General features: G+C 35.1%; 1 protein-coding gene across 3 annotated transcripts in view; it reads right to left on the bottom strand.

The window, feature by feature from the left end:
• kat80 (katanin p80) overlaps positions 1 to 22,874 on the bottom strand; it is a 68,576-nt gene that overhangs the window by 25,560 nt on the left and 20,142 nt on the right. For all 3 annotated transcript variants that reach the window (XM_090158034.1, XM_090158032.1, XM_090158033.1), the window contains exon 3: positions 472 to 589. In XM_090158034.1, coding sequence (XP_090014160.1) covers positions 472 to 589 — 118 coding nt within the window. The remainder of the gene's footprint in view (positions 1 to 471; positions 590 to 22,874) is intronic.

Raw genomic sequence — 22,874 nt, 5'->3', positions numbered from 1 at the left:
CGATAATGTTACCGGATACCGATTATTTCAACCATTACAACGATTTTACGGATAATAAATTAAATAAAGAATGCCAAATAAGATATTTTTCGTCCAGGGTACAGTTTATCTAAGAGCACTAAACTGTAGTGGACGAATTTATGAAAGTTATCTTCCAAGGAAAGGGTAAAACACCACCCACGCTGCCTAATAAAAATGCAATAAAAACAATGTACGCGAAGAATTTTTTATCAGAATCTCTCGAAGATTCATACATAATTCAAACCAGTTTTTCCGGGCACCGGTAACATTAAACGCTTCAAAGCGTACAGGAAAATTTATATCTCTGCGAAGTTTATTATATTGACTTTCTCAATTTAAAAATCCTGCAATGGGGAAAGGGCTGGAATCGACCTTGGTCCGAAGGAAGTCCTCGAGTATTTGCCGAAAATAATGTTAACACTACAAAAACAAGATAAAAGTTTTTCTCACTTTTGGCCGCTTCTAAATCCCATATTTTGAGCGCTCCGGACACTGAGCCAGCGCAAACTAAGTCGTCGTTATGGCCGAATTTGACACATTCCACGGCTGTTGTATGGCCACTCAGGCTCTGAAAAACAAATTTCAAAAAGAATAAGTAAAACTAAAATAAATAGGAATAAAATACGTAAAAATCGAAATAAGTTAGTAAAATACGAATAAAAGTTGGTAACGAATAAAAGTTAATAAAATACGAATAAAAGTTGGTAAAATATGAATAAAAGTTGGTAAAATATGAATAAAAGTTAGTAAAATATAAATAAAAAAATAAATATACGTAAAGATCGGATTAAAATTATAATTTACTTATTTTAACTAGAATAAAATTAAGTTTCTAAGATGGAGATGAAAATGCTATGAAACAAGCAAAACCACCGAAAATTCGTAACCGCGTAATCTTAGAGCAAATTAATCCTAAGTGGGTAACATTAGCGGCGATGTTTTGATACATTTTGAAGTGTCCTAGTAAGGCGCTGTTATCGCAAGGTCCGCTCGCTGAATTAGACAGACACGAGGACGTAGTAAAGCATCAACCGCCGAAACAAGGTCAAACCCGCATGGACCCGAGCAGACGAACCCCGAAAAATTCCGAAACAAACTCCCAGTGTTAGGCCACGGCCTCAATTTCCACGCCGCGTTTTTTAATTTAAAATATCCCATTATCAAAATAGAGCAAAATGTATTTTACCAAATAGACACAAATGTTAAAGAAAAATAATTTTTATAACAACAAAAATACCTCAAAAATAGCGCTTTCAGTTTAAACAGCCACGTAGTGGCCAACGCCAGAAATTCACAGTGCTCAATTTTAGTCTGCCGAGCAGATGATGTGTTTTATAATATCGAAATTTAAGCAGTTTATTAACGGCTCGCGTAGAGAGGTTAAGCAAAGCGCTCTAGAAATTTTAACAACAACGTCGGGACAGGGACTAATTAATTAGTCCATGGTCAGTTCGCCGGCTAACGCAATCAAGTACGTTAGCAATTTTTGTTTCACAAAATGCACATCTTTCGCTAACCCAGGGTACACGAAGAATGATAAAAGTCGTTTGAACAATACTAAAAAAGGCGTTACGTATCCGTATATATACCATTATTGGTTTCTTCGTGTGTCCGGGTGTACCGCAAATGTATATCTTTGTATACTCATACTTAATTCTCCAAATTCGTGTTAATTGTACAAGGCCTATTCTTATTTCCATTCAAGTATTTACGCTTATAACAAATACGATGCTAAATAAATAAGTTGTCATAACTCGGTCTTGATTTGTTGAGTTGGAAAATTATAATTATTTTTATTTAAACACTATGAATATATTTCGGCGTGCCAAGTAAGCTCGACAGAAATATGCCATCGTCTGGAAATTAATGCAGGGTTCATAGAGCTATTGGCAACCCGATTTCCCTGATATTTCCAGGTTTTCCCATGAATATTTCCCCGATTTACTTATTTTATGATTGCCATTTAAGCTAAATGGGTTCAATATTATAATATAAAAGAAGAAATAAAGTCAAATATTTCATAAGAAAACTTAGAAAAACTTATTGATGCAAAGTTGTATTCATTAGGGCAAACTTTCTGAACCCTCATAAATTTCCTTGATTTTTACTTAAAAATTGGAATTTTTTGCATTAAGAAATTTTAATTTTAAGTGAGATTTCGAGCCAATAATTTGAATTTCGGACCATTTAACACAGGTGCCATCTAACGTGTACGCGTCTCGCTACTTTATTTCCAAAACCAAGAAACTCGAAAATTTCGGTTTGTCTAAAGATTAATTTAAATTATCGTGTTCGCGTTTCGCTACCTTATTTCCAAAACCAGGTAACTAGAAACATTTTGTCTGTCTGAAAATTAATTTAAATCGTTTGCCTTTCGCAACCTTATTTCCAAAACCAGGTACCTCGAAAATTTCGGTTTGTCTAAAACATTTAAATTACCGTGTTCGCGTTTCGCTACTTTATTTCCAAAACCTGGTACCTCGAAAAATTCATCTTCGGTTTGGTAATGTAAAAGATGCTTGGAAATTTGTTCAAATTTAAATTTAATATTATATTATTAATAAAGCCTTTGCCGATTTCCCTCGGATTTATGTAAAATTGGGTAAATTACGGACCTTTAAGAGAAATATGTAATCAAATCCACTCCCCAAATATAACTAAATACATCCTTGTCTTGGTTATTAAACAACAGACAAAGCCAAATTTATTATCACCGCACTTTCACCGATATTTTTTCCTCGTTCGCTACTTGGCTAGACATAACACCCCAGTCATTACAGCCATTAAATTCATTAGCGAGAGAAGGAAATTAAGAAACAAAAATATCCAACTTGGGTGGGCCTCCGTAAGAAACGATCTCTCTCAATGTACAACGAATTAATATAAGGTATTGAAAACCTTTTAATAAAAATACCCCAAAAACTATCGTACGTGAAATTATTATTCTATCCTCGAGACTGGGTTACTCCGTTAATTTGAAATATGGGTTTGGACAAAGTTGACCCATTTCCCCCGGAACTAGCTGGACACATCTATTACCTAATATAACTAAAACTGACCCCAAAAACATTTCCCCCAACGCGAAGGGGAACGTGATAACAATGTAAAATGCGACGTAAGGGGTGTTACGGAAAATATTGTTCTCAAATTCTGATATACATTGAAGTATAAAATAATAAAAAAAACATATATTGACCTAAATCGTAGCAATTTTTCCCCTTCTCGTGACAGTGTCATTTTCTGGACTAACGAATTCTTTTTAATAAGGGTGATAAAAAATGTATCATTTTCTAAATGAGGAAAAGAAACGATAATTGATAAACATCGTATTCTTCAATATTTGAATGAGTTACGAAAAAGGGCAATTTAGCGTAACCGAATAAACCTATCTTCGGCCGATCAATAAAAATTATATAAACAAACTGGAGTTCGTTGATTTAGGAAATAGTTTAGAGTCGGGTATGCACGATTTACCGTTGCCGGTAGTGGAGAAAAAAATAGCTAATAAGCGGGCCAAAATCGTGAATACGTGATTAAAAATAAACCACGTTTGAAATGAAACGTCAATTTCATACGGCACTGTTTGGCGTATGGATGGTGGCTCATAGACCCTTATATATTTAAGCGTGTATTAAAGTAGTCTACGCCAATAGAAAAATATGCTATTATAACCTGGTACTTACACCGAGCCGCAAGTGACGGTAAAATCGACATAGCCAAAAATTAAATAAAGTCTGTTAGATAACCTTCTTCCAAACCGCTTTTAAGTAAAAGTTATAATAGCAGTACTGTTTGAATAAAACTTCAAAGAAAATATTAGTGGGTCTATATGTAGGTCAACAATATTGAATCTTCCGAGCCCTAAAATAAGCATCGAGAGGCCCGCGGAATTCCGAAAACGAGAGAAAACACTTCAAAGAAAATCGTGATTGCAAAATGTTTAAAGTGACGACACGTTAAAATGATTAAAACATTTTAGAACATACCAATTCGCTTAGCGAAGCCGCTAGATAAGGTAATAAATGTAAGGGTGTAGAAACAGGAAGAACGTTAATAATTAGTCAGAAAACGGTGGAAAATCGAGTGGGATGTCCGAGAAACGTGGCGCAAGGATTACGAGAAAAAATGTCAACCGAAATTAAGGGGCAATTTGCATAAATTATAAATTTATCAACAGCATTGGCGGCCAACAAACGGATGGTGTGGGTATCAACAGAATATTAATGGCGGTTAGCAAATTGAACCAGTTCTACGGTAGACGGTATGGAGAACCTTGAGAAGGCTGTTTGTTATAATAAAGATCCTTTACGATTTCAAGAATAGAGTACAACAATTGTACGAGAAAAATAAAATGTATATCATAATCATTTCGAAGTATCAGCGAATGGCGTGGCCAATATTGACGACTAGGGTTATTAAGCGTCGTAACTTTTATTAGCATTAGTGTACTAGAAGGACAACGTATTTTTGTGTGCCAAGGCCTATCGGGGAAAAAATGACAATTTGGAATTGTAAAACTGGTTTGTCCAGCTTTCCCGCTTAGTTTAACGTCGCTTTCAAAGCCAGTCTGTCAACGGACAAAAACAGGAAATTGATCTTATTTATATTCGAATCGAGGATGGGTAAATAGAACGAGGGTTAATTACCTTTCATTTATCCCCGGAGAGTTCGTTGTTGGGGCAACGCGTTTATTTCCTGGAGGATATACGCGTTTTGCGCGTGTTTAAATAGTCTACAAGTTCGATCACAACGGTATAAAAGGTACGAGATACTCTCATTAGAAACAATTATACCGCGAAGTGACAATTTCATTATTTATGAATTAGAATAAAATTTGAATGAAGTTAAAACCCTGATTGAAAACATTGTTTTGTCCGGGTTGCCACAGTTTTACCTCATTCAAATTCCCTGACTATCTCATGAGATTTTCCCTGGATTATTTTGTGGCTAAATTTTAGTAAAGGTTTCCTATTTGCAACTGAAAATAAATTCCCTGACATTTCCCTGATTTTTAGACTAATTCTTAAAATTACCCGACTTTTCTTTGATTTTTAGACGTATATGGAAATTCCCTGACTTTTCCAGGTACCGTGGCAACCCTGTTTGTCTACGTCACTTAGCTGTAGCTCTTGAAGGCAGAGAGCACGCGCCGCAGTCGCGAGACCCTACGGAATCCGAAACCAGTATGCGAAACTCGCGTGCAAGTAAAGCACTGAAATAACTGGCGCTCGTGACGCAGATAAACATTTTGTACTTCTAATTTTAATTGTTTTATTTTATAGAAACACCTATTAGATAATAATAATAATCAGCTAAACTAATACCTTAGGCTTAAGTCATCTAGCGACTTTTAAAGCCATTAATTCCGGTGTCCGGGTTACAATACGTAGGAAGGTGGTGGCAAGCCTTTCATGCCACGCGAGCCAACAGCTACCTACACTAACTATTACCGTTAACCTCATGTTTTTTGTATTAAGAATATTTTTAACAAAAGTATATCGTTTAGCCGGGAGTAGTGGCGTACTCCTGTAATCCCAGAGTTTGTGGATGGCCGTGTGAGGACGATCACCAATCCCCCAATGGGTGGTCGGAATACTTCCGCCACGGGTGTCCCCACCCCTGTCCAAACGTATCCCCCCGTTGGCGTGGCCGTTACACATATGTCGCCCTGATTTATCAGGTGGACGAGCGGACTAAATTTGTCCCACACGTTACAATCACTAATAAAAAAAAAGTACATCGTTTAATTTTATTGTAGTGATTGAATAAGATTAAATTAAAATTTTATTCAAATGGGTTTCCTTCGCTAAATTAAATTTTTACGAATAAAAAAATTTAATTTTAATATTTATAATAAACCATATTTATTTATATGTAATACTTTTATAATATGCTTTTGTCCCATTGGGTTGATTCTCATTCAACCAAATCCCATTCGACCGACATTTTGTTTGCTCACAAGTGAAAGCATGAAACCTAACCTAACCTAACCACATAAACAGATTTCAATTTTATATTGCTTTCTTTATTGACCCAATGGGATTGCAAAATTAGAATTCGATCAATTGGGAAAGCATAATTTTTGATTCGATCCATTGGGAATTCGACCCAATAGCATACGTGAACGGACAAACTTGTAGCTCAGTGTGTACAATCTACACCCTTACAAGTTTCCCCGTTCGCGTTTTAGAGAGGTGTATACACCCGTGAATTATCACTATGAGTAAAACAATATTTCTATCTGCTCTCAAATCTATCGAAACAAAAACGAAAAAGATTTAAAATAAGCTATTTCTTCGCAATTTTTTTATCAAAATATCGCAGCTAATTTTTCCTCGCGAAAATGAAGAAAAGCAGTGAAAGTTACGCAAATTGCACACTAGCGTGCTCGTAAGAAAACCAACTATAACAGGGTGAAATAAAGGCTTGAACTCTAAGTAGGACGCAACGAAAAGTGTCACACACAGGCATCGATCTAAACGAAGCGACGCGGTGGGAACTACGCTTCATTTAATGAAACGCAATATAATACAGCTTTTAACATTAATGGAGTTCAACATTTCACGAGGGCCAAACTATGACTGCGACAAAAAAGACAGTCAACTACAAACGCGCGCAGTCACGCTCGTGACTTCTTTGTTATAATATAAGTTTAGTTATAAAATTACGAACTTCATATTTTTCAACTTTGCAAAACAAAAACATTATACAATGCTCTTCAGATAAAATTACAAAACTAATTTAAATTTTAAGATGTCCTCGAAAAGCTAACTTTTGTAATTGTTTTTCACACTTAGTAATTTTTTAATCTACCACGCGTGTACCATGTTCTTTAGATCTCAAAAAATGCATTAAAAAGTATAAAACTAATTTAAATTTATTGCTGTCCACGAAAACCGTAACTTTTGTAATTTTTTCACACTTATTAAACGCGTGGTAGATTTAAAATTATAATGTCTTTTAGATGGAAAAATGTCAATAAAAAGTACTAAACTAATTTAAATTTTTAGCTGACCGCGAAAACCGTAACTTTTTACTTCGTGTTTACTATGTCCTTTAGATATAAATTTTTTAATAAAAAGCAGAAAACTAATTTAAATTCATAGCTGAAAACCGTAACAAAGGAAGCGTATCTATTACGCCATGGTAGCCTTGGATATTAATAATAAGGGTAATAACCTTTGTCGTAAAAAAACGACTAAAAGAAGTTCTGGTCGCGAATTAGCCAAAAAAGCCGATAAAAACCGCGTTGATGACGAACTATGAGAAGTTTTACGTCAAGAGCGACTCTCAGGGTGTTTGCGAGAGACCGTTTTCGCCGAAATATCCGAGAGGCAAGAAGGGGTTACGCATCAAAGAACCCGGAGGTCTCAATAAAACTCCCTAAATCCCTCGAATTAAATTGATAGAAGATATCTCAATGAGTGGTTTGGTACAATTTAAAAGCCTCTCATTTAAATTTAAATCGTTTTGGCGGTTTGTCTTCCTGCACCGCGAAGATATCAAACTGGTTATTTGGTATAAACAAAAATAATTATATTCATTCCAATTTTAGAAATATTAATAAAAATAATATTTATCTATCTTCGTCACCAGAGATCCACGATAAATAGTTTTGGGATTTCTGTGAGTGATCAAGAAAAGCTCAAAATATTTTGTTGGAAAAATATAAAATTTGTAGTCAAATTATAAGATTTCATAGAAGATTATGCTAATATCTGTTGAAATACTTATGAAAAAAGAAGAAGATTTTAAATGAAATTTTAGTAAAATTGGTTAAGCGAGCGACAATTACTATTAATTAATTAATAATTTAAAGGGGATGATGATCTAAATTAAAAAAGCCTAATAGCTTCGGTTTCGTAACCTTTGACACCGAATTAAAAACGAATTAAATAGTCTGACACGACAATAAAGAATTGATTACGCGTGTGAGGAAATAAATGAACCGACATTCAATTTGATGGCTCCGATAGCGAGTCCCATTTTAAAATCGGTGTCAAGTTCACGAGGTTAATACCATTCTTGACATCGGTGGCATTGAAAATAAGGATGTCGCTATTTTTTTTTAAATCTAGATGAAATCTATACTTTGCAAAAACAGTAAATATTCAATTTCGACAGGAAGTAAATCCAAATTAACCTAGAGACCTATCAATGTAACCTGAAATAAATATACGCTCCTAAAACTTGTTCTGCTAATGCTTTTCCCCTTTTTTTTCATAGTTACCTCACTTATCTAGCAAGCCTGCTAACTTGGTTGCTTGTTTGAATATAGGTATAGAAATGCAAAACCTCACTAAATTTTAAGCAAACTATGATTTGCAGTGAAGTAATAGGATTAAATTTCTAAAAATATAGGACTTTATATTAGTTTTTTCAAATTTATATGATTTTATAGGACTATATACCTATGCTATTTCATTTATTAGCTTCATACATTTAAAAACAAAATCTATATTTAGTGAAATAAATCTTTGATTTACACTTAAAAAATAAACTATTTAACCATTTTATCACAAAATATATTAGTAGCTAACCATGTTAACAATAACAAAAGTATAGACTAGAATGACTTTGTATAGGAATTTATCCTATAGCTAAATCAAAGCAATTTAACTGAGTGGCGGTTTTTGAAATGGGCAAAATATCGAAATTATAGGATTTTATAAGTTTTTTTTGGGATTTTGCTAAAAATATAGGATGTTATACAGGGTTGCCACAAAATTTTCAGATTTAAATTCCCTGACTATTCTGTTTTCCCTGACCATTTTAAGAGATTTTTCCTGATTTTTTACATTTTACTTTTATCAGAAGTTAAATTTCAGTAAAAAGGTTATTGCAATGTTGAAATAATTAGCCAAACATTCAAGGAAATAAATGATAATCGTGGAATTTGTCATACATCTAGAGTTAAATTACCTTCAAAAAGTACCCAGATAAAATTGAATTCCCTGACTTTTCCCTAAATTTTTACCAATTCTTAAAATTCCCTGACATTTTAGGCCCATTTTGAAATTCCCTGACTTTTCCCTGACGTGTGGCAACCCTGTTATAGTACATTTTCGAAAATATAGGATTTTATAGGACCTCTGCTATTCTATTTATAATATTGCTATATTGTGAAATAATTTCTTCCCGTAGGGTACCATAAAATCGACCTGATGAAGAAGTCTCCGGCTAGAGAAATTTCGAAAAATTAAAAATTGAAACATATATTACTTTTAAGGGTTATTATTCTAAATTAGATTAGAGCTTAAGTTTTACTTCTGGATTCAATAAAATAAGGTGAAAATGCAGATAAAGTTAAATTTGCTAACAATATTAGGCTAATTATGGAATGAAAACTTTCTTTTTTCGGAAAAATTTCCGGGAAATAGGCCTTACAACTCTAGTATCATACATCGGCGGCTCCCGTCTCCGAGACCTGCAATTTCTATGGAGACTGGAGGACCAAAGACACCACCTTCCAGTGGAGACTGGACACCAAAAGTGTGGCCTACCTATGGGTAGTATCATTCGAGGCTAATTGATCGTAAATTTACCGTCGTTACAGTAAAAAATGCATAGTTCCAAGGTCGACTGCTAAAGGGGTTTTCTCAGCTACGAGGAAATTTCCCAAGCCTGGCGCAACAGCGTAAATGCCACACATCGTGATACTTTCCCCCGTCGAAGTAAACACAAGTTAGGTAGTCGCACGGAGCATGGAAAACTGGCCATTTTCTGTTGGAGGCAATTTTTCGCGTGACTGGGATTCGAGAGAGCGGAAAAGCTCTGCCTTAAACATTAAATACACATTATCCAATATCGGAAAACACATATCCAATCAGAACTAAGGCTTAAGAAAAGCACGCGTCTGTGGAAACCAGCCAAGCAGACGACATCGTCGGCTCGCCGCGAATGACAAGGTCATACGACACTTCATTTCCAGTCTCTATAGGGTTGCGACTTTACAATTAAGATGGGCACGTGACCAACTGAAATTTTCTAGGTTCATGACGCAAATTAATGACGTTAGAAGTACATAATATAATTCTTACGATATAAGTAACGTATATTTTATAATTTAATTTGTTCGAACCACTACTTCAAAAGTCCACAAAATCATTGACTTTTAAAAATGTTTAAACGTTAAATAAATATCTTGGGTGTTTGGTTTTTACACCGCCAGGCGTAGTAATACAAGCGTTATATTCTGGGTAGCCACTGATTTTTCAATTTCAAATTCCCTGACTTTTCCAGGTTTTCCCTTACCCTATATGGTTGGCACTTTTTTTCAATAAAAATCCAATAAATCGATTGTTTTTATTTTATTGATTTTTATACACTTAATGACTTTTCCTGAATAATTAACGGATATTTTACTTTCATGAGTTAGCTAATCAATATTAAATTAAATATTTTAGGTTACTCAGATTTTTATGTATTTTAATCTTTTCAGTAATTATTTTTATTCCTACATTAAAATACATTGTATGATTTAAATCATTGATTTAAAAAAGCAGTTTTTTTAAATTAGCCAACCTTGTTTCCGTCTAACACAATTTTCCCAGAAAAATTTACCCACTTATAACATAAATAACATAAATTTGTATTAGAGTTGTAAGTCGGAAAATTTTCCGTAGGAAATTACCTAAGCCGTTTTTCCAAAAAATAAAAAGGGTTTTCATTCCATGACTAGTCTAATATTGTTCACAAATTTAAATTTCGCGGCATTTTCGCCTCATATTGTCGAACCCAAAAGTAAAACTAAACCTTTAGACTAGTCTAGAATAAAAACCATGAAAAATAAATGTGCTTCAATTTTGTATTTTTCCGATTTATATCTGGAACCGCACACGATTAGCAGGTTCCGTGATTCGAAAGTACAGGTTAATAATCAGCTAGCAAGGCATCTAGCGACTTTTAAAGCCATTAGTTCAGGTGGCCGGGTTACAATGCGTAGGAGGGTGGTGGCGAGCCAACAGCTCCCTACACTCACTATTACCGTTAACCTCGACAAGTTTTTATGGAAGGGGAAACCGAATAGATCGGGGGAAAATCCCTTAAACAAGTGGGGAGAAAACTCAACGCAGGAGTGGTACCGATTTTTCACCAAGTGAAACAAACTGGGATCGAACCCGGATCCTCTTGCTTCGAGGCGAAAACGCTAACCACCCCGCCACCCCACTTTGACTACTTCTCTCCTACCAGATTAATAATATACTTCTGCTAACACGTACTGTAATAAAACGGGATTACGGTATACGTTGGAAGAGACGACCAGTCTGGGAATTATACGAGCGATTTCTCAGTTTTCCCTCCTACAGCATTCCCAACGGGATCGCGGTAACACAGTTGAAAGCTGGCGGCTAATCCGTTTAAAAGGCCGCTGGCTTCTTTAATCCAATGAAACTCGAACAATAGAAAAAGAAGAAACCCGTCCGTCTCTCGGAGGAGTATTACTCGGAGAAAACGACTGGGCGGTAGCCATGGAAACCGGGGGTCGGTCAACGCTTCGTTATATCCGCTCAACCATCCACCACCTGGCAATATCGGCAGAAGGTACCGAAGGAGGTAAAATCTAGCTACAAAGGTATAAGGGTTACGTACGAACGCGCATCGAACTGCGCCGACAAGCGATGACGGAAGGCGTCAATATTACTCAAAACGGTCTCGCGCCGATTTCTGTCACCAGGGGGCGATTTTATTGGGAAAATAAATAAAGAAACATAGTTTGACCCAGTTTATCCCTTTTGTACGAGTATTATTCCAATTACGTGAATCGGTGTCGTCGCGATTTACCAAAATAAAGAATATAAGAACGTGAATATTGGGAAGAATATAAAAAGCAGCTGGTTTTGAGGGAATCGAAATTCGACCTCGAATATTTCAATAATAATGAAAAGTAAGCCAAACAAACTATATTTTTTACAAGTACGGGGTCGATCGTACAATAAAACACGCTACTAAGATTAACCGTGGCTTATTTTCTATTTCTCTCGATGATTGCAACTAAAAACACCTGTCTGCCATTCGCGACGCTCGAAATATTAGTCACATTTGGTGGAATTCTGCAACGATTGGACGCCACACGCGGGCGGAGAAATTATTCGTTCTGATATTTCAAGACCCTCACTTTTTAACACCGTTCAATTTCCAATTAAAACTATTTAAATTCAATTAAAAAAATTGGCTCAGTATTAAAAAAAATTTAAAACAAAATTAAATATATATCGGCTTTAAAATTAACTATTAGGATGGCACTGGTCACAACAAAGGGAAGCCTAAGCGGACGTCATAGGTCACCGAGGTCACGCTGAGGTACGACGTCAAAGTAAAGTCTAAAACGAAGAACATTTTAATTTCCCATTCTGCTGCCAGCTTAAAAATAATCATTTTATGCCTCATAATAATCAGCGGTATCGTAAATTAAATCTTAAATTGAAATCTAGATTTAAGGTAGTTTGCTCTGAATTGACATCGCTAGAGAGCTTACTTTTGTACGTTTTCATAACTTCATTGAAGTATAATAGGTGATTTAAATCAATGATTTTGGTAGAAATCACTTATTTAATTAAGCGACCTTAAATGCATTTAAATCAGGGGACAGAATTAAATTGCGTATGAGTAACTTTTTAATAAAAATCAAATCAATCGATTTTTTAATTAAAACTGATTTTATTTCATTTTATTAAATTTTAAACAATAAATGGTATAAGTAACGGTTATTTTACTTTAATTAGCTAATCTTGAATTAAATTAAATTTAATTATTATTTAACATTTTAGTTTGCTCAGATTGTCTATGTATTTATTTTTTTAAGAACCTACTTTTGACAATATTTTATTCCTCCATTGAGATTTTTTCAAAAAGGTAATTGGATTTAAATCAGTCAAACCCCGCGTAGGAGGGTAGTGGCAAGCCCTTGATGCCACGCGAGTCAACAGCTCTCAACACTTACTATTACCGTTAGACTACAAGTTTTATGACAAAGGGGAAACCGAAGAACTCGGGGAGATAACTTAAACAATTTTCATAAATTAATTTTTAGAACTTTCTTAAATCGAATAAAGAGCTAATTTTGTTTTAATTAACATTTAGTATCTACTTTACTAAAGAAATAATTTTGTTTTAATAAACATTTAGTATCTAACTTTACTATAGAAATAATTTTGTTTTAATTAACATTTAGTATCTACTTTACTAAAGAAATAATTTGGTTTTAATTAACATTTAGTATCTACTTTACCCTATTGGTTCCGAGAAAAGTCCAGAGGGACCAGGAACGATGCAAACGTATAAATTAGCAGCTAAAAAAGCCAAGCAGTCTGATTTAATTTTCTGCAAAAATATTCCTTTAAAAATGAACGCCTAAAAAAGTGAAAACAATAGGGAGCGATATCTTTTTCAAGGCTAATTTTGCGGGAAGAGTTTTCTTGGAAACGAAAACGTGGGATTTAGGCGTTGAGAGGCGCCTATTATTAGTAAGAATATTCTCGTCGACGAACGGTGACCGGGAGAAATTCATTGAACAGAAAAGTCGCGCCGTAACGCGTAGCGGGTAATTTGCAAAGAGCGTAGGCCAGCCTTCAACCCTTTGGCTCACATCCTTGATCATTGCCAAGACACGAACAGCGCCTTGAGATGGGCGATTCAGGGCCGTCGCTTAGTCATGGACCTTTCACGCCATTTCAATGAATACTACACTCATACGGACACCAAAAAGGGTTTCTTTCATTCAATAAAATTGTCCCAACGCGCCCCCACAAAATCATCGGCTTTAATACAAGGATACTCAATGGGTTTTCCTTAAGGTTATTCGTTTGTCAACAGGAGAAGGGCATTGTTTCCGATTGAACCTTGACATCCAATGCCCGATTGGCGATTTTACACTTCCATTTAAATGCTTTTCGTTTACGCAGACGCGCCCCCAAAAATTCAAGAGATAAGTATCCAATATTTGGATTTTTTCCAAGGGCTCCCATCGAAATCTGAAAGGTAATTTGGGAATCAAAAGAGGGACTTTTCAAGGTACGAATAAGGAAAAAATGGGTACCAAATAAGGACCCTTTTAAAACCAAATGAGATTCTCCAGGGGTGATACTAAAATTCATAACTAATTTTAGTGGAAATAGTAACTAACCGCTTCCAAAACAGTAACCAAAAAGTAACTAAGAAATAAAAAAAACCGGAATTTAAAAGTAAAAATGACAGTTTATTGCTTAAAGGAAAAGTCCAGGTTTGGTAAAACTTGGGTCTATTTGAAATATCATGTTTAAATAAACTCAAAAATATCAGTCGTAAAATTGTATCTATTTTTAATGACGAGTAATTAATTTTTAAACGAGCGAAATTTACCGCCAAGCGATCTGGCATTTTTTGTTTCGCGGTCACGTTTTAGGACTTTAATCACGCGCTGCTCGCGCTATAACAGGCTTTAACAGCGCTCTGTTCCCCGCACGCGCTTGCTCCGCGTGCGGTCTTCGGAGGAAAGGCGAAAGAAAATGGCAGCTCGCTTGGCGGTAAATTTCGCTCGTTTAAAAATTAATTTATCGTCATTAAAAAAAGATACAATTTTGCGACTGATATTTTTTAGTATATTTAAACATGATCTTTCAAATAGACCCAAGTTTTACCCAACCTGGACTTTTCCTTTAAATAAATTGCAATACATTAAGTATTTGCTAATTAGGAACTTTACTCTTTTACGCAAATTTGTACTTTTATTTTATCTCCCGCTAGTCTTGTAACTAAAATAGCCTACGAAGGAAGGATATTGTTAAAAGACTGTTTCTGATTTCTATGGGCAGTACTAAAATTAAAAATGGCAAAATATTTTTTCGTAGAGATAACCTAATAAATTTCAAAATAGAAACTTTTAGTAACCGATTTCAAAAAAGTAACTTTTAGTTGAAAAAGCAACCCAGTATCAGCCCTGGCTTATCAGATATTTAAAGTAAATTATAACAAAAAACCGACTTTTAATATGAACAGAAAAATATATATATTGCTTCTTATATTATGTGGTTTCTTTTCGCCTGTTCTCGGACTAAAAGTGTACTCTTTTTACCCTAAAACGTTTTATTCGCCTGTTCCTGGGATGATAATTACTCCGGCCCATAAACTATTCGCTGGTTCCGGAGTATTAGGGCTACTCTTTTTACTACTTCCGAAAAGGTGTAAAGGAGTAAATCGGAATTTGTCGTCTGCTCGAACTATTCGCCACCACAGAATCAGAGTAAATTGACGTCATAGCCTTACTCTTCTTACCCTACTCCGAAATCCCGGAACAAGCGAAAAGAAACCACCTATTGAAAATATTGTATCTTATGGACTAAATACCGATTTTAGATTGGTCAATGTTGCCACAAAATTTAGAGATACAAATTCACTGACCATTTTACGAGATTTAGCTCTTACTTTTTCAGGACAAATTATTATTTTCTATTTTACTTTTATCAGCAGTTAACAAATTTAAATGGACTTGTATATCTCAGTAAACAGGATATTGCAATGTTGAAAAAATTCGCTAAACTTTCAAAGAAATAAATGATTATCATAGAATTTATCATAGATCTAGAGCAAAATTACCTTCAAAAAGTGTCAAGAAAAAAAATCATATCATACAATTCCCTGACTTTTCCCTTAATTTTTTAGAAATTCTTAAAATTCCGACTTTTAGGCCCATTTTTAAATTCGATTTTCCCCCTAATTTCCCTGACGCGTAGAAACCCTGTTGGTTTACGGAACTTCAACTAAAATAGGATAAACTAAAATTGTTTAACAATAACTTATTAGTATGGTCTTTGCTTACCACATTGTTTTATTCAGAACTACTTTCTGTGTATTCTCTAATTAGAGGTTACCAGACCGTTTCCGAATTACATTTGCGGCTTTCACAGCGCTCACGAGTCGATCGCGGCGAACTCTTAGATTACTCACGCAATGTAATCTTAATTACACATGGAAAACGATTCGACAGCGCGATCGAATTCAACCTCGTTCACATTATGCTACTTTTGTTGGCCAATTTTGTTAAACCTTTATTAGCCCAACAAATTGCGCAGTGTGAGAACGGACCTTTGGAAAACCATTATTGCTACAACACAAATATTTGTTTTCATACTACTAAAACCAGTTTTCGCGGATACAGGACTGAGTCACACAGAAAAATTTAGAGATTTAACTGACTAACAATTTTAAAAATAGTGACTGAAAAGTGACTAAATAAGTAGAAACCCAAAGTTTTAAAAGTAAAAAAAAAAATGCTTTACCGCTCGAAAACTCACAAGCAGTTGAATTCAAACGCCGCAACGATAAAATGAACCCGTTACAGAATACTGAACTGACGAAATTTTTAAACCGGGTTTCCAGATAATTTTCAGATTCAAATTCACCGACTATTCCCTGACCACTTTAAGAGATTTTCCTTGACTTTTTAACGCAAATTAATATATTTAAAATGGATTTATATTTCAGTACAAAGGTTATTGCAATGTTGAAAAAATTAGCCAAACTTTAAAGAAATTAAATAATCATAGAATTTGTCATAGATCTAGAGCTAAATTACATTCAAAGTGTCCAGATAAATTTGAATTTCCTGACTTTTCCCTAATTTTTTTTAATTCTTTAAATTCTGACTTTTAAGGCCCATTTTTAAATTCCCTGATGTGTGACAACCCTGTTAAAAAATTATAATATTTTTTTCGCTAAATCACAGAGTTAATTTCAGTTTGGCTTTTTAAATAGTTTAGAAGATATTTTTAAAGACAATATTAAAAACGCAAAAATCCTAAAAGTGCTAAATATTGACAAATTTTTGTGACAGAATTTAAATAAAGCACTTGATTTTAAGTGGAGAAAAGTAACTCAGCAACAGGCTTGCGGATAGTTTCGTTAAATTTCATTGGTAAAAACTGGCATTCAATCTGGCTTAAACCGGATTTTAAGGTCTGGTCTTAGTTAAATTCTGTCAATTTGACCAACAAAGTTTTAAAGTTTGGTGACGTAACATTGTAACTGATTTTGCGTAAACTAGTGACGGATATCGCTTCTCGATACGCCAATTGATAATTAGTGAAATATTAAAAAAATTGCGTCCGTTTAAAATAATTTATAGTAAATTTTAACATGGTACAAATGGACATTTAATAATAAAATTTATTATTTATTTGTCAAACTAATGGTAATAATTAGTTTAGCAGACTGGGGTCAGTAGCCACCCTTAAACTGACCATGATTCTCTATACCAGAAAAAGGGTATTAGCTATACGCGACCAGGGTTGTACATAAGGATATTTTTTTAGTAGCCTCCTATCTTAATTTATTTTAGTAATCACTGACTAGTGGGGGTAAAAATGGGGGTATAAAAACAAGGACAGCCAAAATTTTGCTTTACCAGTCAGAATTAAAATAGGAATTTATTATCACTCGAGTTACACGACTTAAGCCGATCACAATTTTATTTAAATAAAATGGGATTCAATGATAAATGATGAATTTGTGATAACGCCACATTCGCCATTATTTATGAATATTTAAGTAAATTTTTCACTAGTCAAATTGAGTCCCTAGATTTCGATTAATTTTAGTAGTCAAATGCCGTGACTAGTGCCTTATGTCTAACACTGTTCGCGACCGAAATAGTCTAGGTGGCGTAACGGCGCTAGCTTCACCAAGGCTAGGGATATGATCTAGCGTCTGCTACAGACAAACTAAAAAGTCATAAGAACGTTTTTTCTTGAATAAACTTATAAAAATATAATCAAACGATGCAAAAATTATATTAAAGTATAAAAGTATAATTATTTATAAAATAAAATTTACGAATAACGATGAGGAAAACTAATAGCGTCTGCTTTAGCCACTACCTATCTAGGTTTCAATTTCGAACCAAAGGGGGCGTAGCGAATTCATAAAAGTTTTAAATCGTGGGCAGTATTGGTGAAAAAGAAACAAAAACAATACGAAAATAATTTAAACGTCAAAGGGGTTGGTTCGATCACCCTTAAACAGGATGTTGTTGACCCTAAGGGTCGCGACCTCCAAACAAATATCCCTACACCTTGTAGAGAATAATTTATCCTGGCAAGAAAAAACCTCGAAACACACGAATTTATCCCTAAATAAAAATATGAAATTCGCAACAACTCGGCGCAACGGGCAATGACGCAATTGGGATGATCAATCTGGCCACGAGGGGGCGTGGGTTACAGTCGTGAAGTCGTGATCCAAACCGAGCCGGGTAAAGACGGAGGCCTCGTTATTATCTTTGTTCCGTCTTCCGAAAATCCGGCGGAACTGGCTCCGCGAGTCGTTGCCAATTGGGAAGAGACAACAATGGTTACGCAGTGTTCACCCATCGCTCCGGCGTGGGTCCCTCTGTGGTGGGAAGTTTTAAAACATTTATACCGTGAAAGAAAATGTAGGGTTCCGCTTCGAGAAGCAAAATCTCACTTTGAGATTGAAAGAAAAGTTTGAAAATCCGCAGCAGCTTCTCGGGCTACGAACTATGGCTAGGCGCCCACTGGCTCTCCGTTTCGTATCCGTCCTGCCTTCCACAAAGCATCGTCTCCGTTACGAAGCAAAGGCTCGTGAAAGGTAGGACGGAGACGTTACGAAGAGCAGTGAGCGCCTGGCCTTTATCGCGGAGGAGAACGAGAGATTGGCAATCTCGGGTCGACACTCCGAATCGTAAATAATATTAACCGCGTTGACATACAGTCTGGGTTCGTGTACCGAACTAACGAATTACAATTTGGTATTAATTGGATATCCCGCCGCGCCAGACGAATACTAATTTCAATATTTAATAAGAGGACAGGATCTGAATTAAGAATGATACGCGATCAAATTCAGTACCTCTCAAGTTTACGGTGGCGTTTCAACGAACATTTTAAGTTCTTACTTTTGGTATTTAATAATAATTATCTAATACGCGTGGCACCACCTTAGACTTTTAATGCCATAAATTCAGGTGGCAGGGTTACAATGCGTAGGAGGGTGGTGGTAAAGCCCAGGGCTCCCAGCTATTTTTTTAATAATAGTAACTTTATTACATAGGAACATCTTCCCCATAAAAACCTTTATAACAAAAATAAAATAATTTAAATCGAATTTATTTTTATCGCATTTAAAGGGGAACGGCCAAGCTTTTTCAAATATCGCCTTATTTGCACAACAAAAGATCAACAAGACGTTTAATATACTTACACGTACCTTATTTTGTCTTGAAAAAATAGTTTTTGGCCTAAAAAGTTGAAACGCAAAATAAAGCCCAGTATTTGGGTTTGAATTTTCGCCGCCATCTTAAGGTGAATCGCCAGCGCCAGCAGCACCGTAGTGAGCGATTTGCGAACTATCCTAATTTTTAAAATCGCGCAATTTAGGCTTAGGTCTCGTATAACTGGAACGCGCCGCGCGTGCAAAACAAATCTTTCGCGTCTTCAGCAGCGCGCGCTTTAACGTGTTTTACTGTCTCACCGATTTCTCACCAGGTGTCGCGGCAGACGCGCGCTTTTCAATTTCCCAAAATTTATTTTATTAAAAATTAACCACTTAATATTTTTTTATGGGTCTATCTACCTGGTTAAAGCTTTACCGTTCCCCTTTAATATTGCTTCAATATTTACTAACGGGTTTCAAAATTAAAAAAGTAACATTTTCAGAAAGTTGCTACTTCATGACTTAGAAAAAAACTTTTTATTCGGAGCTTTCGGACCGTGGTCCTTCTTCAGCGAGTGACTGTTACAAGTGATTCCTTAACACGAATACAAACAGTCACTCGCTGAAGAAGGACCACGGTCCGAAAGCTCCGAATAAAATAAAGTTTTTTTTCTAAGTCATGAAGTAGCAGCTTTTTTAAAATTTAACAATTTATAATAAACCATGGCTAAAAGATTTAATATTTATAGTAACATTTTCAGGTCACGATGTTTTTTCTACGTCACAAACTATAGTTATTGAAGATAGAGAACACGCGCCGGAGTCAATAAAGTTTTCGGAATTTGAGGTCCAAGTTCGAAACGCGCGTGCCAATGAAGTACTAAAAAGGTTAAGCTCGTGACGCCGATGAAAACATTTTAAACTTTAATATTTTATTTTATGGAACCACATTCAGCTAAATATGAAAATAAATTTGAAACGCAGAACACAACATTAGATGACGCATGGTAAAAGTCACGTGTTTTTGCATCACAAAAACAAGCAGGCAATAAACTTCACCTAGGTGATATATAAACTTAGCGCGACCACAGAAAACTAAAAAAAAATCTTATAGGAAAAATATGAAATTTGTAGACGATTTTTAGGATTTTATTTGCTTGCTAAATAAAGGAAAATATAGGATAAATTCCAATCAAAATTACAGGAAAATATAGGTTTCAAGTACTTTTGAAATGAAACTCCATGGTTTTTAAGGGGAATTTGGTTTAATTGGTTGGACGCGCGAAAATTTCTAAAATTATTTCTAGCTTTGTAGTTCTTGATATCAGAAATAATTAAAACTGGTGAAGCCCGAAAAATTCCACAAATATAGGAAGTTATTGAACATATAGAAAAAAATAAAATATATAAAAAACTAATAAAATATAGAAGAAAATAATGGAGTATAGAAAAAAGTAATAAAGTACAGAAAAAAGTAATAAAGTATAGAAAAAAATTATAAAATATAGGAGGTGTGGTCACCCTGCAAATGGTAAAAATCACACGTTACAGTCCCAAAAACAATTAATGTGCATAACACAAAAAAACAGGCAATAAACGCCATCTAGGCGCGAGATAAACGCCTAGATTAAAATATAGTTGGAAGTTCAACAACCAGAAACAACGGCGAAGGCAGAAGCTAAAAGCGAGCGACCCGTGACTGGGAAGCCATCACGAAAGGCCGATCGGGGAGAAGCCATCACGCGATGAAGATTTCGAGGCGCGCACGCATTAGGCCAGCTCGGAGTGACGTATTCCCCGCGGAAGCGACGATAAACGGCGAACGAATCTAGATGACATCACTCTTAATCTCGGGTGAAAATCTCAACGGTATATAGGGCTCGTTAGAGAGAGTGATGACGGACGCGTCTTCGTTATGGGGTTACGCGGAAACAAAGGAGCGTCTTCAACCTGCCGGAAGCGAGGCTCCGGAAGTGAGCGATTAAGCTTCTTTGGAGGGACCTTCATTTACGGTGTCATAAGTGATATTAAATACACGCGGAAGGATAACGGCTACGAAACAAAATCGATTCGTTTCTAGCGGTACGCGGAGATGTCATTGACCTTAACATTAACTGCATTGTAACAAAGTCGCCGCGAAGGGGCAAGGGACAGACGTCACCCTTCTAACTATAATATATAACGAGGGGACAGCCATTCGATCAAACTGGTGTTCATTTAGGGGATAAATCGATTACAAAGATTTCTTAAAATAAAAAATTTCCTAAAATTGTTATAAATCTTAAGAAATCTGTGAAATTAAAAAATTGTTTAAATCTTAAGAAATCTGTGAAATTAAAAAATTGTTTAAATCTTAAGAAATCTGTGAAATTTGAAAAGAAATCGAAAATAATTTAAGAAAATGAAAAATTATCAGAAAAGATCCATAAAAATCGAGAAATCTTTAAAATCTATTATTTTAGAAATAAAATTATTTGGAATCATTAGAAATCAGGAGTCTTTAGCAATCAGTAAAAAATACCTGGAAATTATGGCTTCGAGGTAAAAAATCGGGAAATCTTTAATGAGAATATTAAAATTGAGATTTTTTTTAAATCATAAAATTATTTGGAATCGAAATAAAAATAAATCTATGGAAATTGTTGTCAATCAAAGATATGGCGTACAATCTTAACTGAAATGGTTGGTCCCTCAATATATACAGAGAAATAAAAACAAAAGCTTAGCAGAATTGCCATTAAGTTATTTATTAGTGACACACGCAATGGGTTCTTGCACGCATGTTTACGAATTAATCCACACTTTGGCACGTTCTACAGTTACGTAATGTATTTTTGAGCGGAATAAAGAAAATAGATTACTAGTCGAGAGGAAGGGTTTGCCAACTGGTTCGATCGGGAGGCAACGTTTAAGGCTATTATTATTGGGGAGATTACGTTGTCGTGCTGAAAGGGACAGAGGACATTGCCTTCTTGCAATGTGTACGGAAGTAAAAACGGAAAATATCACGTGACCAAGATTAACTATTGATATTAAGTTGATAGATCAGAAAATAGTTCTATAGAAAATACGTTGTTGATATACTTTATGAAAATTCAATATGTAAATGACACGCGGAACTGTCATTTTTAGATATTTTTACCTACTCAGGGTTGCCACAATATTCTCAGATTCAAATTTCCCCTTCCATAAAAACTTGTTGAGGTTAACGGTAATAGTTAGTGTAGGGAGCTGTTGGCTCGCGTGGCATGAAGGGCTTGCCACCACCCTCCTACGCATTGTAACCCGGCCACCTGAATTAAAGGCTTTATAAGGCGCTTGATGACTTAAGCCAAAAGTGCTGCCTTGGGTATTATTCTAGCTGATTATATTTTTCCAGACTATTTAAGGCCAAAATTAGACAGTTTTTAACTTTTACAATTTTCAGAATTCATAAGATTATTCAACCTATATTTCAGTACTAAAGTTATTTCAACAAAGGATCTAAATAATAATAACAATTTGCCATAGATCGGGAAGAAAAATTACCTTAGAAAGGTGTCAAGATAAAACTGAATTCCCTGATTTTATACAAATACTTAAAATTCCCTGACCTTTTAGGCCCATTTATAAATTCCCCATTTTCCCTGACGTGTAGCAACCCTGCTACATTAAATCATTACATTTAATATCCGTTTTTGGTATTAACAAGTAATCCGTGTTTTCTG

The sequence above is a fragment of the Leiobunum rupestre genome, chromosome 9, assembly GCF_980474605.1.
Source record: "Leiobunum rupestre chromosome 9, qqLeiRupe1.1.hap1, whole genome shotgun sequence".
In the NCBI taxonomy this organism is placed as follows: Eukaryota; Metazoa; Arthropoda; class Arachnida; order Opiliones; family Sclerosomatidae; genus Leiobunum; species Leiobunum rupestre.
This window is presented reverse-complemented; position numbering and strand designations above follow the sequence as displayed.